Genomic DNA, 15,562 nt, shown 5'->3' on the forward strand with positions numbered 1-15,562 from the left:
ACTGCAGCTGTACCATGTTTAATTCATCAAGATGTTCTCTCAAGACTGACTGCCTCTCTGTTATCACCAAATAATTTTAGCTGAGCATCTGCCAAACTCTAGACTAGAGCATCCAGTTTTGCAAAGAACCATTAAAAGCCCCTCTTTAACTTGGCAAGCAAATCCACTTCTAGAGTTTCTTTGTAATAAAAGCAAGTATGAAACAAAATGTTCTGTGTTCCTACGGAAAGGCAACTGCCTTTAAAAAATGCAGGGTATTTATTTATTTATTTATTTATTTTCAGTAGATAAGCAACATAAACACCGCCTGGAACCCAAAGAGCCTTTTGGAGAGTTACAGGCCATATTCATACGTTACAAGCCAGAGGACCAGTTTCAGATGGCATATATGAATCTGTCTTACACAGAAGAAGCCAGCAACTCCCCAAGGTCCTAGTTCTGCTACCTATGATTCTTTTAACTGGGGGGTGGGGGGAGAGAACCTTGGGTCCTACAGTGTTGAAAGTAAATGCTTCCCCCCCCTCAAGCTATGAAACTGATCTGGTACAAACAAATGTTACACTGGATAGCAGCAGCAGTGGATCAAACAACCTCCATTCACAGAGAGAAGGAATTAGAGTATACAATTTTGCACTGTGAATGGAAATAAATGTTTTACAGTATCTGGAGGCAGCGCATGGAGGGTATAATCTCTACGTGAAGACATAAGAACAGTGCTCTCCCTAAATGTCTCACTGCTAGACATCCAGTTTAGTCAGCTATTACTTGTCCTTCATACTCATGAACCCAGAAAAACCTACCTGGTCGATATTATAGAGGGCTCATCCAGACTTCCTTTAGTGCCACATTTTTAGGCATGGGTGCAAGCTTTAAAGCTCCATGTCTGAAGAGTGGGTTTTTATTTTCCTTTGTCCCAGCGCTTTTCCTGGGAAAACTTGTGTTTTACCGCTAAATTGGAGCAAATGGCAATAGGATTTTCCATAGGTTGTCATTTGCTCTGATTCATCCGTAAAATGTGGGCCAGGATGAGCCCTGAAAGGATACTAGGTTAGATTGTGATGTAAAACGCATGCTGTCTTCTAAAGCTGTAAGCACCCCAAATGAGTACAGTGGTACCTCAGTTTTCGAACATCTCCATTGATGAACATTTCGGTTTTCGAACGCCATAAACCTGCAAGTAAATGCTTCAGTTTTCGAACACACCTCAGAAGTTGAACATGCCACGCGGCTTCCTCTGAATGCAAAATCCTGTGATCTAGCTGCCGGCTATTGAGTTTTCGTTTTTCGAATGTTTCAGAACTCGAACGGTCTTCCGGAACAGATGACATTTGAAAACCAAGGTGCCACCGTACCTCTTACAAGCTTCTTTCAAGTTGCAAGTGAGATGTGGCCTATTTTCATTAATATTAGAGAAAGGCTGCAACCCTGTGCACACTTTCCTATGAGTAAATATCATGAGAGACTGACTTCTGAAGTAAACATTTATAGAATCTTTATAGAAAACATCATCGCCATCACTATTATTCACTGAATTTGTTAGTCATTTTACTTTGCCCAGGGAAATCCAAAGTGACTTACAACCAACCAACCAACCAGACCAAAAAAAAACCTCACATAGATACATTAAAACCAAGAGGAAAAAGAAATACATTAAAAACATCCTGCCAACTTCTAAATGGCCATTGATAGTTAAAGGCCAAAGGTCTGGTTATAGAGGAAAGTTCTGTTATGCTCCGTTCTTCCTCAGAGCAGTTTACCTCTGGTTCTCAGACTAGTTGTGTTTCAACAGCCAAACTGCACTATTGGCCTTTCAAGAATATTCTCTAGGCTTTGCTCTATTTTTATGAGAGCACATCTCCCTTCTTTGTGTGAGGTTTGTATAATTACTTAAGTCTCTGTTTGCAAGAACAATGTAAGCTCATATAATATATTCCCTTGAGGATTAAAGGAACTAGGAAAATGAGAATGGGGGCCTTTTCTTCTCTCAGGCTCCAGCTTCTATTCAAAAGCTATTATTATCTAACTACATGTTTGAGTGGCAAGGCTTCGGTTTTCAAATCCATTTAACTAAATCAGATGAAAATGTTTCCATAGGTTGGCTAAGTGAAATTTATCCATGATGGGCAAAGCAATCACTTTCCAAACTATGATTACTTCCTGACGGGGAGCTTCACTCCCCAACATGAAATCAAACAGATGCATTAGAAGTGGGCGGCAAAACAGACACGGGTCCAACTTTTGAAAGAAAGAAAGCTATCAGTCGCTGGTTTCATTTGGATGATCAGACTTCATCAGAGGTAGCCAAGATATGAAGGATTTTTGTGTACCCACACATAGCTGGGTTGCCCCTCCTTTTGCAGAAGCAGTGAAACAAGCCAGAAAACTGCAGTTAACTATGGTTTCCCATTGCATCCAAAACTGAGAACAACACTTCATGGTTTCCAAACAAGCCAGGCTATCCAGCCAATTTTAAACCATGGCTTCATATCCTGGTTTATTTGGAAGCCATTAACCATAATTTCCAGGTTTCGGTATAGCAGGAGACTATAGTTAACTGCAGTTTTCTGACTTGTTTCATTTTTTGGCTAAGGGATGAGTGAATCATCTGCATGTGGATGCAGGAGGTTTATTCATATCTCAGTTTATTAAGCTGCGAAATCACTGACGTGTGGCCATTGCATCAGCAAACATAAATAAAAATATATAGTTTATTTGCACTTTTTGCATACTGCTGCTCTTGTGAAATATTTCACAGTAATTGCTTACTGACCTTTAATTAACCTAGCAATAAGAGGTCTATTGGCAGCCATTATGGTTTTCTGGGAGTTAACATTCTTACTGAAAGAATTGGATGCCACTGTTTGATACGACTGGGTTGAGCCAAGACAGACAGCACACAACATAAGGGAAGCTTTATGAATTCAACAATGCCATTTGAAAGTGTGGGGGGAGAGAGAGAATACCTTGGTTTTATCATATAACGCGTGATTATCCAGCATCATTTTCTTTTCATGGGTAGCATATCTCCGCAGGTCACGTTCAAATTGCTACACAGACAGAAAAATCGCAACGATATGATAATAAACCAAAATGAATCTCCAAATTCAAACTCGCTGAAATGACACCTTTTAAGAAGAAATGGTGTTTTCCGATTTCAGTAAAGGGGAAAAAATGCATTCACAGCATACGATTTACCAAAGGCTCGTGTTGCAACACACTTCCCTGACTTGAAATTGATGCATTCAACAGATCTCCATCAATTTCGGCTACTTTGAAATACTGGAGTAAGACTGATTCTTTAGAGCCGGCATTAAAAGAATGGGGAAGGCAAAGTCGCCATCTACAAGGAAGTCTGTCAGGATCCCATTACTGTACAGATAACATTAAGAAATATGAAATTGCGATCATACATTACCCTCTTCTCTGTAATGAATGTAGCCTGCAGTTCATGCGAGCTCCATAATGGATGCTCACCCAGAGGGACTGTCTTTTGACATGTAATACTACATCACATTAGCTTTGTCTGATACTAACTGCCTTGCCGATTGTTATAGTTTTATAAGAAGAGATAGTTTAATTTAAACACATACTGGACTCCATTTGCTTGTGACTCACACAATTTGTCTGAGTCTAAAAAGCTTAAGTGTTTGCACTTTTCCAGTGAGCACAGAAGTTTGCAAAGTGCTTGGCTGCAGCTATCTGCCTAAAGGCATTCACGCTGCTGCCAAAGGAACACACTGAACATAGCATTGTTTTCAGGCTTATATAGCATTCCAGTGCATGTCTGTTCAGAAATAAGTCCTATAGAGTTTGATGGGGCTCATTAATATCTGTTATTTCTTGAAAGGAGCAGTAAGGGGACATATCAGGTTCTCTGTCACAAACATGAATACTATGCAATATGGAAAGGGAGACATTAGGGTTTTCCAGTTCTGGTGCTTTCATTAAGGGGTCTTAGAAACTAGAAATTCCATTTTTAAAAGGATAACAATACTCAGCTGTCTTTTCAAAGAAGTACATTTGTAGTTCTCATGGTTGTTTGAGAATGTTTGGGAAATGTCAGCCACAATCTCAGGGAAAAGAAATGTCTAGAGAATGGTCTCAGATGGCTCATCATTTGCTGAAATATTTCAAATTCCACAAATCCCCAATGTGCCAAAGATTCATGATTAATTTTAAAATTAGGGCTGATTTTTTAACAACTGCATTTTCTAACAATATAAACAATTTCTTAACACCTAGCACAACCTAGTATGGAACCATTACTGTGTAAAGGACAGAGAACTGAACCTGCACCGGGGTGATCTAGGTTCAAATCCCCAATAAACTAAAAAGCTCAGTGACAAAACTTGGTCAGGTCACTATTTCTCAGACTACTCAGAAAATAAAAGAGCACTCTCAACTCTTTGGTAGAAGAATGAGATACACATTTAAAAATAAATAACCCCCACTGTGGACAATGGGAAACAATTAGAAAATGAAATATTGTTCAGATATATGGATCTTCCTATTATGCTGCAAATATCAGAATTTTGGCTGAGGTTTCAAATTAAGGAAGGGAGGTTACTTACCCTAGATCCACTCCATCCTAAGAGCGCAAATGCATATTGTTCAAAGGGGCTTACAACGAGATCCACACGAATTGCTTTCCAGTCCTTCTTTCCTTCCTCAGCAGAAGCAACTGATATGACAGAGTTGCCAAAGTCCACTTTTCCCTTGGGTAATTTTAAAATAAGAAAGCACTTCTGAAAATTATCTAAACCATCAACTTTTTTGCTCGGCAGCTTTTTCTTCTCAAATGTAGATTCAATGAGATCGTAGTATAAGACCAATCCCTAGAAAGACACACAATTCAGATAATTAATTAATAGCTGAAATCAGAAGACTAGTAATGTAGGTTAATGCTCAATGGACAGCAAGTCTTAGGACCACCATATGACTATCTGAGAGTCATCTTGCCCCAAGAGGAGGAGAAAGAGAAGACATAACAGCCTAATGAGCTGCCTCTCCATCCAGCTTTCCATTGTTCCAGCTGAGATGGTCACTTCCTCCTCCAACCATAACCATAAGGACAATCTCACTCTGAGTGTATGGGTAAAGGGAAAGCAGAACAACAATCTAGACCACCATTTAGTTCCCACCAGATGAAGGGGCCTTTCCCTTCTTCAAACACCACCTAGAACAGCCTTTCTCAACCTGTGGTTCCCCAGATGTTGTTGAACTACAACTCCCATCACCCCTAGCTAGCAAGACCAGAGCTCGGGGATGATGGGAGTTGTAGTCCAACAACATCTGGGGACCCACAGGTTGAGAACTGCTGACCTAGAGACACAACTTTTCTGGAAATTTTGGAGCCATGGGGAGTGGGGGAGTTTTCCAGGTGGTGGTGGAAAAGAAGGATTTTTGAGAGGGGGTAAAAATATGCATTTCTTATTTTTACAGCCCTTTAACTTATCGAAAGTCACTTTGTTATTTCTCACATTTGAGTTTACAAAAGAGAGAACAATACATCCATGCCAATCACCTGCATATTGGCAACCACCACTATTCTACCAGCAGGATGCAAGTTGTGCTCTAAGTGTGGGGTTTTCAAGAGAACCTTTATTGAGCCATTTCTACCCATTTTTGTCATCTGCTGCAATGTTGCTGTTGCTTTTGAATTTTGTTTTCTGAATCTCTTTCCTGTGACATGTTGCGGTGCATTCTGATGCCTCAGATGGGCAATCTCTCTTCTGCTTGTGTTCCTGCAAAGCTGCTGTGTTCCTGCAAAGCTGCTGCCAGGGGAGTTGGAAGAGTCACTGCTGTGCTAGATGGGCAAATGACATAAGGCTGTTTCTTATGTTCCTGCCAACAAACAGCTCTTCCCCGCTCCACCCCTTCCCTCTTTAAATTAGATTTAAAATCTGTAGGTGATGGTTCATAAGTTTATATATGCAGATCATTCCAATCTTATGCTCATGGAATGCAATATGTAATTAGCTCCACCCCCTGAAGCAGCACCTGGTTCTGACACAGCCCACTACAGTGGTCCCTTGGTTTACAACCATAATCCGTTCCGGAGGTCCGGTTGTAAACCAAAAAAGGTTGTAACCCAAGGCGTGCTTTTGCCAATGGGGCCTCCCCCCCAAAATTGGTTGTAATAAAAAAAGGGGGGACACACACTTCCAATTTTGACGTGGTTGTAATCCAAAACGGTTGTAATCCAAAACGGTTGTAATCCAAAACGGTTGCAAACCAAGGTACCACTGTACTTTGGTCTGACTCTGGACAGTAAAAAAACAAAGCAGATCCCACAAATCTGAGTCTTCCCGCTTGTTCCAGGCGCAAAATCCCATCGCTGTGATTTTAATTTTTAACCACATTTCTGCAGATACCAAGAGAAACCCCTGAAATGATTCATTCATTACAGCAATCTTCACTTCCAGTTTTGTGGCTTGGACCCTTCCAGAGAGCACTTCACTCCCTTAATCCAGGCAATTATAGGCCATTAAATAAGTTAGCAATAAAACATAGGTATGAAACATTCTTTCTCCCTTGCTGATTTAATAATATAAACTCAAGTGGATAAGGTTTCAGAATCTGAGGATGGTGCTGTGTGGCAAATATGATGAGAAAGGCATTTTGGGAATGAATGCCTCTAAGTTATTCTTTACTGCCTCCCTATCATTAAATGGCTTAGCAATTTGTAGAAGTAAGTAAGAACACACAAAGGCTAGAAACCTGCAAATAACCATATCATTGCTTTTCTTTTTCTTTTTCTTTTCTTTTTTAAAATGCAATTAGGCAACAGTTACACGGATGCTGACTTCAGCAAGCAATTGAAATCTGACTCAAAGTCAGAATGCAACTTCTAAACAGTAATCAAGGCCTAGGATATATCCATTGAGACAATGTTTCTGATTAACTTAATTTGACGAGGCACCGGACAATACCCTTGTTTCACATAACACAGCTGAAGCAGCACTTCTCTAGGTTACAAATGGGGCCTTTTGTGAAGGCAGCTAGCCGTGAAAATCTTAAAATGCTGTAATCTGAGCATTGTGGTCTACAGAATATGAAATAAACAACACTTTTATGTCAGTTCCTCAAGCATCTCTCTCTACTCCCACCCCCATTTTAATATTCCTGCACTTGCAAAGGACTATATGCCAGATTTAAATTTTAGCTGAGGGTTATCATACAGACCATTTTAACATGGGGTTCAATTGTTCTGCTCAGTGTTAATACAAGGCAATACTTCTGGCCTTTGGATAGACTTTTTAACATTAGAAAATGAAAAGTTTTTTCTTATATGACCTACCTGTTTGTCAAAATTGCCAGTTTTGTGTCAATTGCACTAGTTTAAACATTGGAAAGGTTCCTCATTTTTTGAGGAATAAAATTCTGGAAGCTACTGCAGGGTTAGCTTATTATCTAGACTAATAGGGTGCCATTCAGAATATATGTCAAGTCACCTTACAGCCTTTGTGAAGACTTGAAATTGTTTCAGCCATTTTGTATTATGTTTTTAGGGTTTTGTGGTCTATTTTTAAGGTTTGGGATGAGGAAACCATTTCATAAAGTGTTGTATAACAGACAGATGGCATACTGATGTTATTATGTGATCGTATTTATGGATTCCAAATTGCATTCCTATTTTGTTTGCTGTGACTCACCTAGAAGCTTCAGTCTAGGTGACATACAGATTTAATTAATAGAAATGTGGTTCTTTTAGATATGGGCTGCTCTATGCAAGTGGGTGGAACATTCACAAGTTCAAGAGCACAGTGGCGTAGCGTGGGGGGTGCAGGGGGGCCGGCCGCACCGGGCGCAACATCTGGGGTTAGGGCAAATCCACGGGTTAGGGGGCACAAATCCACGGGTTGGGGGCGCAAATTACTTGCCTTGCCCCGGGTGCTGACAACCCACGCTACGCCACTGCAAGAGCACCAATGAAACAGAAACTTAAGGGAGGAGAATGAATCCTAAATACTTGAAGACACAGAAACATAACAAATTTTGTAAAATGTAAACTTAACCAGGTCTGTACTCCCCTTTGGATTGAGTAAAAGGGTGGGAAGTGGAGTTGAGATAATGTAAAACTAGCAAATGGCATTGGGTAGAGAGAACTCAAAGTGTAGGGAAAGTTAGAGACACAATTAGGGTGCTATGAAAAGATGGCAGAAAGCAGCCAGAAGGCTGGAGTTGATGCAGATTCCCAAAAAATGACAAATGAAGAGCAGTATTTGTTATTCCAGTGGACAGACAAATCTGGGACTCAGGTCCACCTTCTGCCACTGCCATCCAGCAAGCTCCAAGGTAGCAGTGAAGCTGGAACTTCAGGGTCGATCCTAGGGTCCCTTGTGCCCTTGGAAAGGAACTGTATTGGGCGGGGGGGGGGGGCTATCTCTTATGGCCTTGGCACAGAGTTCCACCAAGGCACCCAGAGGAGCCTCATGACTCACCTGGCCACCCAGAGAAGCAGAGGTCCTAGCCACTCTGAGACAGAGTGGAGAGGCTTGGTTTTTGCATGCACACACACACACACACACACACTGGGCCTGCACCCTTGGCAGGGGCCAACCTACCCAACCCTAAGGTACGCTCCTGAGAAAACCCATGCTCACTTATCTCTTAAAGGAAATGTGTATTAAATGGAACAAACCATGAAGGCAGACCCCATGTGGTGAGCCTGAGTTGGAAACTTAGTAGTTTAGCTGGAGCAAGCTAGATTCTTCCCTGTACTGGCTATCTTGACCTGAATGCCTTACAAATCATACTCAATGAAGTTGCGGCTTTCTCATCCCAGAGCCTTGTGTTTGTCTCTTCATTTCAATTGCTGCAGCAAATGCAGGCGTATTAACCATCCAAGACATGATAAATTATTAGCAGTTGATATACTACTGGCCCTGCTTTGTAAGCCCTCACCCAGCAGAGTTTACACTAAAAGAAAAAAGCCTAGAGAGGCATCGTTCATCATCACAACATCTTAGAGCATGCCAGGCCTCAGCGAGTGTAAAATGGCAACGTTCCATTGGCTCCCAGAGACGTTGTGCCAAGTCAGACCAGCTGAGGATTTGACCTAGACTCTCTTTCTAGCATAGCTTGACAAGCACAAATGCATCCATCTTTAGACAGCTGCTAAATCAGTCGGCATGAGTGAGACTGTAATTGTTTCACGTAGCAGGAAACCACTGTTCTAGCAACAAGAACAGGAGAAAATTATTAGGCTGGAAAAAATTACAAACTGCATAATTTTAGGGTCCATCTAATGTGCAAATCCCAAACTATCATTTAAGAGTTTGTTTTCAGTGACCAAGTTACAGCTTTATCCAAAATTGATTGTGCTGCAGAAAAAAATATTGCCTTCGGTCTGTGCTAGTAAAACTATTAAGATGACTGAAAAAGAGTTTTTAGCACCACTAGATTTTCAGACCAGCCATTCAGTTAGGTATGAAGACCTTTCTCCTCCCACCCATTCACCCCAAGGAAGTTTGCAATTAAAAACCTGTTCTAATTTAAAGCAAGGCAATTTACACACAGATGAAAAAACCTAAGGATAAAATCATGCTAATCCAGGCATTTCTTTTTAATCACAATAGTTAAACAATTATAGGATAAAATTCCAAGAACCCATGTATATTTGTATCCTGCTTTTCCATAAAATGGATATCAAGGTAGCCCAAATCAATGCTGCTGCTACTACTATAAAATAATAAAATACAATATGAGAAACATAAAAAAGGCAGGTGAAACACAAAATATACCATTGCTGACTATGTAAAGTAGGAGAAATTATAGAAATTTACCGAAAGTGCATAAATGAATTCACTTTTCCTTCATGACAAATATTATTTCAGCCCTGAATATAGGTAGCCCTGGTGATATTACACCAGTGGCATAGAAATAACTCCAGTGATTTTAGAAGGGTATACAGCAGCTTTGACACGTGGAAACCCACAACGCTGAAGCTCAAAGAGCTCCATGGACACACATTTAATTGAAGTTGTTTTCAGAGTACTCTGAAGACAATAGCTAAAAGCCTAAAGATTTCCAATAGGACTCAAGATATTGATTTGAAGCCAAGGGCTATGCTTACAAAACAAAACACATTATCCAGATGCAAGACTACCATTGACTTTCAATGGTGATTACTTTGGATATTATGCTTCATATTTCCGTTCTGAGGAAGCACATTATATGTAGCGTGCAGTGGGGGAGAGACAGATCAATGTCTCCTTCGAGCGACGGAGCCTGGTAGTACAGATCATAAAAGCAGGACAAGAGAGAGCGTGGCTAGACAGTGGGAGTAGAGAGGCAACATTTTTGCTCTTGAGGGCTTCCTTCAAGGGTACCCTATCAGAGGGTCATGACGACTATGGGTAGGGTCGGGGCTAAGATTGGACAGGGCCACGATCTTTTATCTCTCATTTCTCTACCACCCTGTACTAAAGACATATAATTCTCCTACTCCAGGCCTCCTCTAGAGGGTATTCTGACTGTGACACCAACTCCTAAAGGCCTCTATGTTATTATCCCAAGCACTGAAATATAACACCAAATATGAAGGCTCTATCAACTTTGCTTTTGTTGTTGGCATCTGTCTGTCTTGAGAGACAATGGAGTGTGACTACAGGAGTGAAGTGAAACCACTGGAGAATCAGTGCCTGCTTTGGCTGCAGAGACCAGTAATTCGTTACTGCTGCCTCCCACGTTGTTTCTGCTGTGTTACCGGCACTGAAGTGACCTCTCTGGGGCGCAAGCCTGGGCAGTATTACGGAGGTCCAGGGCTGCGCATAGGACAAGACCCTCCCCTCTCGGCCTCTCTGATGTGGTCCAAAGGAAAGCAGAGCAATACGTTTGGCACTAGCTTAGCTGCAGACTTGCCGGAAGGAGGTGTACATGATGCCATCCAACCATCTTAGTTCCTGGCAACTCCCAGATCATTGGGTGGAAGAACATTTGCTTTAAAGTGCATCAATATATACTAATGACTGGTCTATAGCATTCCAGATGGCAGCCCACAGCAAATTCATTTTATAAGGCCCATGTGGCATGTTTATAAAAGCATTAATGTAAAAGATAATCCATCAATTGCAATGCAGCTTTTCTGTTTTATTGTTACCCTTTTAAGTTGAGAGGCCCCTTTTTAGCCTCTGTTCCTAGACTCGCTTATCCCCAATGATGCCACATCAAAAAGCATCATAGGCCTGACTTACCCCATTTGTTTTCAACTGCCTTTAAGAGGATGTGACAATGTTAAACTTTCAGCTGAGGAAAAGCAATGCTCCCAAACTACTGAACTGATGGGAGGGGTAGGTTTATTCATTGTTTACAAGTTAAATGCTGCAGAATTCTTTCTCAAGAAAACAGCTGAAAGAAAGTCGGCACTGTGACCTTAGTGGCTTTCTTTTTCATGCATTTTGGGCTTTGAAGTTGTTGCACGAAAGCAGGAAAGGAGTGAATACAGAGACAGGCTTGCTGTCACAAGTATAAAAGCATGCTTTCCATTTGCATAGCAATCAAAGATGCTTTTCAGAAAAGGCAGGGGGAGTATAGGTCTTTTTGTCTTTTTTTTTGCATTTTGATATTTGTTGACAGCCAATTCCTTCAGCCCTGATGGTAGGGAAAGGGCTTAAGAGGACTGAAACAGGGTTGCAATCAGCTGAAAGAATGGGCAGCGAGGCAGCAGGTTCATGCTTTACAAACCATGGAAATTCCCAGGAGAATAATTGATTTCAACTTTCCCAATTGACACATCACTATGTTATCACATATTCTGCCTTACTGTCCTTGGCTTGGATATTTCATTCTCAACTCAAATCTTCATTCATGCATCTCTAAGTCTGTGCTGAAAGTGCTGAAAGCACATTCTTTCTACAATGGTTGTTGGCACCCATCTGTCTCTGCTTTGAAAATTACAGTCAGTTTAAAATGAGGTCTATACAGGACTGGCCCTATAATGTGGCATGGAGAAGCAGCCGCCTCAGGTGGTAGAAGTAACTGATACAACATTCCTTTAAAAAAAAAATCTTTATTAAACATTCAACACATATTTACACAACAATTTACCATGCTACAATTTATGCACATTCACTACACGGGAAAAAAAATATACAACGAAAAATAGAGAAAAAGAAAAAAGAAAATAAAGACTGAAGATAAGAAAGATAAAATAAATCTCCGATTGTTCTCAAAAAAAACTGAATCTCATTTGTTATTTTTTACACAGTATCATGTTATTGTACTTTGTTTACTTAATTTCCTTCAGAGAAAATTCTTTAGTTTATTATCTATACATTACAAGAATCATTCAAGGTCTGCCAGGAGATTTTTGCTATCATCGTAGTTTTTCAAATATTCTTTAAATACTATCCATTCTTTATTCACCCTCTGCATTGAGTACCCTCTAACTCTCCCCATCATTATTGCCACTTGGATGTATTCTGCCATTTTTACCTGCCATTCTGACTTTGTAGGTATAATTTAACTCTTCAAATTATACAGAATCCTGGCTGCAGATGTTGCATAAATAAAGAGTGGTCTTACTTCTTTCTTGATTTCAGTTGACATTATCCCTAATAAGAAGGCCTCTGGTCTTTTTGTGAATGGGAATTTGAGTATCTTTTTTAATTCATTATATACAATGTCCCAGAACTCTCTGATTTTTTCACATTCCCACCACATAACTGATGCTCCATTCCTGTGGCCAGCCCACCTGCCCTGTTGCCTCTGCCACTGTTGGAGAAGCAGCACCAGAAATTCCTTAGGCTAAAACAGAGAGCCCAACTCAAATAAAGAGGGGATCTCTGAAATTAGAGACAAACTTTAGCACACAATAGGACCTTTGAAAGGTGCTTGGTGTTCAGCCTTGTAATACTGAAATAGTGAGCACTTAACAGACAGAGCAGTTGGGAAATCTACTGAGAATCATTGAGATGGTGGAAGGTTCAGGTGAGTTCAAAGAAGAAGTAATGATTTGAGTAATGACAATCCTGATAAGAAAATATATAGCAGCCCCAAGCAACTTACTGAGAAGTTGTAAAGTGGGCCTGAGGGCTAAATTAGCAGAGAGAGCAGATCCAATACAGACTCAAATCAGGGAATGTGATGATAAAATCAGAGACCCAGAGCTAAAGTGGCAGATTCAGCTCCTGAGATGAGTTTTCAGTTTCAGAGAGATGCACTAAATCTCAGTAGAGACCAACAGAATGGGGCAGCTTGACTCTAACAAAAAGCATGGCAACTTTCACTTTAAAGGGGATATCCAGAGGGAAGAGAGAACGAAGAATTACAGTATTGATATTCATTCTCTCCTGGTTAGGAGAGATAATAGATATAGAGGAGATCCCACCCTTGGCTATTCATAATGCAATGCAAACAGAATAGCTAGCAGAAAGGAGTCTCATCTCGGTAAGCCATCCAAGAAATACAGGAGCAAAATTTATGAGCGCTCTGCTGAGAAATGCAGTGTTACAAAAGACAAGAAGAATATAAAAAATTCTGAAGCTGCTGTCCTTGAGAAATTTCCTTTAGCCACTCTCAAAAATGACATGCCTTTAAAATGGTGACTGTGGATCAAACTACAAGCCTGCAGCTATGCATGTGCTTTTTCTCTTAAACCCAAACATAAGCGCAAAAGGGCAAATCTGGATGAGACTCACACAGGGAGGGGAGGTTTAATTATGTCCTCCCTCCCCAGCTGCAGCTGCCTCCACAGCAAATCAAAACAAAACTTTCTCCTAGTACAGTGGTACCTCAGGTTAAGAAATTAGTCTGGAGGTCTGTTCTTAACCTGAAAGTGTTCTTAACCTGAAGCACCATTTTAGCTAATGGGGCCTCCCGCTGCCGCCGCGCCGCCACTTCGCGATTTCTGTTCTCATCCTGAAGCAAAGTTCTTAACCCGAGGTAATATTTCTGGGTTAGCGGAATCTGTAACCTGGAGCATATGTAACCTGAAGTGTATGTAACCAGACGTGCCACTGTATCTGATAGTTACATCATTTATTATTATTTATTATTTATTGAATTTGTATACCACCCTTCATCTGAAGATCACAGGGCAGCTCACAACATAAAAATACAAAATGAGAACACAAAATACATAATAAAACCAAAAACCCCAATAACCTCCCCTTCCCAGCAACACATTTAAAAGGCATTTTAAAATAAATAAATAAACAAAATCTGGACAATTTAGAAATATGCTATTTTGTATTGTTGTCTAACAATGACTGTTTTGTTTTGTTTTTATTGCATTAAGGTACACTTATATTGAATTCATGGTATTATGAAACCCATAGAAAATCATAATCCAGACACTGACCAGACCAAACTCTGATTTGTCTTCAGCCAAATTTGTCTTTCTTTTGCTGCATCATGGGCCATTTCAGACCATCCCTGTGTTTATCCCACCTCCCTCTGATGCCACTATTGCTCAATTCCTACTTTGCCTTTTATTTTCAATAACTCGTCCTTTTTCTTTTAATAAAAATGCATGTAACTGATATAGACCATAAGGCTTATAAGCCATATCATTGCTCGCCATTCAGTGACCTGAGGCATTTTAGTGATGTCACTGCAATCTGAGTCAGAGGTATAGTGTTGTACAACTGGATTTTACTTAGAAAATAAACCTCAGAGAAAGAATGTAGTCATGTATCAACCCAGAGATTCTGCTGGTCATTCTGGCAAGCAATTAAGTATCTCTGGTCAAGAAACTGCAAGATGAGCAGAATGCAATTAGTACCCTTTTCTATTTAGCACCCCTCGCAAATTAGCACAAGCCAATAAGTGTGATTGAAAATAACTTCTGGGGTGTTGATCGGAGCAGATAAAGTATTCAACATCTACCTACATTCATCAAGCTGAGAGTGCTGAACACAGTGATCTTACGACAATTTGTCCTACCTGCTTTTTCCAAAAGTCAATCACTAGGTGTAACAATTCATCCTCCTGACTTGATCCTGGAACTGTGATCAAAAAGTCTACATCATGTCCAGCTTTCTTGCCCCTGTCAATAACAAACAAGCAAAGCAGAATAAAACTCAGAGGTGCTCTGTCTTTGGGAGGAAAAAACACCCATATAACTTTTTGCTGAGATCCAAGTCCAACTTTCAAAGACTCCCCCACCCAGGCCTTATGAAAACAGCATGCAGGATAAAATGATAGCAATGTTTCTTAAAACATAATCAAATTGAAATCTCCTATTTCTTTTACAAGGACTGTCACTGTTCTTTGTTAAGCAATAATTTAAAGGGCTTGATGTATTTCATCTCTTATTCAAACTAGATAATACAGATCTTTTGGGGCAAGGTGTGATGTTGCTTCTTTTTCTGTTAATCCTGAAAAAGAAGGCATTAGTCTTCTGTAAAGGAAATAATAATTGAGATACAGATACAGATCTAGACGTGTTTTATTAATCCAAGGCAGTAACTTCTGATAAGCCTGGCAGTCCTGTCACCATCTAACATTCTGGTTTAAATGTTGATGGACATTTTAATTACAAAAAAAAAACTGTCTAGTTGCAGGTAATTTTATTCTCTTTCTTTTCTGCTCACAATTCAGGTATTTCTTTCCTTTT

At 40.2% G+C, this 15,562-nt stretch overlaps 1 protein-coding gene across 1 annotated transcript in view; it reads right to left on the reverse strand.

The window, feature by feature from the left end:
- Nucleotides 1-15,562, reverse strand: part of DNTT (DNA nucleotidylexotransferase) — a 97,211-nt gene that overhangs the window by 12,923 nt on the left and 68,726 nt on the right. The window contains exons 8-10 of the mRNA XM_083617025.1: nucleotides 14,890-14,992; nucleotides 4,572-4,835; nucleotides 2,964-3,047 (exon numbers count right to left, since the gene is read on the reverse strand). Of these exons, the coding sequence (XP_083473151.1) occupies nucleotides 2,964-3,047; nucleotides 4,572-4,835; nucleotides 14,890-14,992 (451 nt within the window). The remainder of the gene's footprint in view (nucleotides 1-2,963; nucleotides 3,048-4,571; nucleotides 4,836-14,889; nucleotides 14,993-15,562) is intronic.

Source organism: Podarcis filfolensis (genome assembly GCF_964270895.1).
Source record: "Podarcis filfolensis genome assembly, chromosome: 5".
In the NCBI taxonomy this organism is placed as follows: domain Eukaryota; kingdom Metazoa; phylum Chordata; class Lepidosauria; order Squamata; family Lacertidae; genus Podarcis; species Podarcis filfolensis.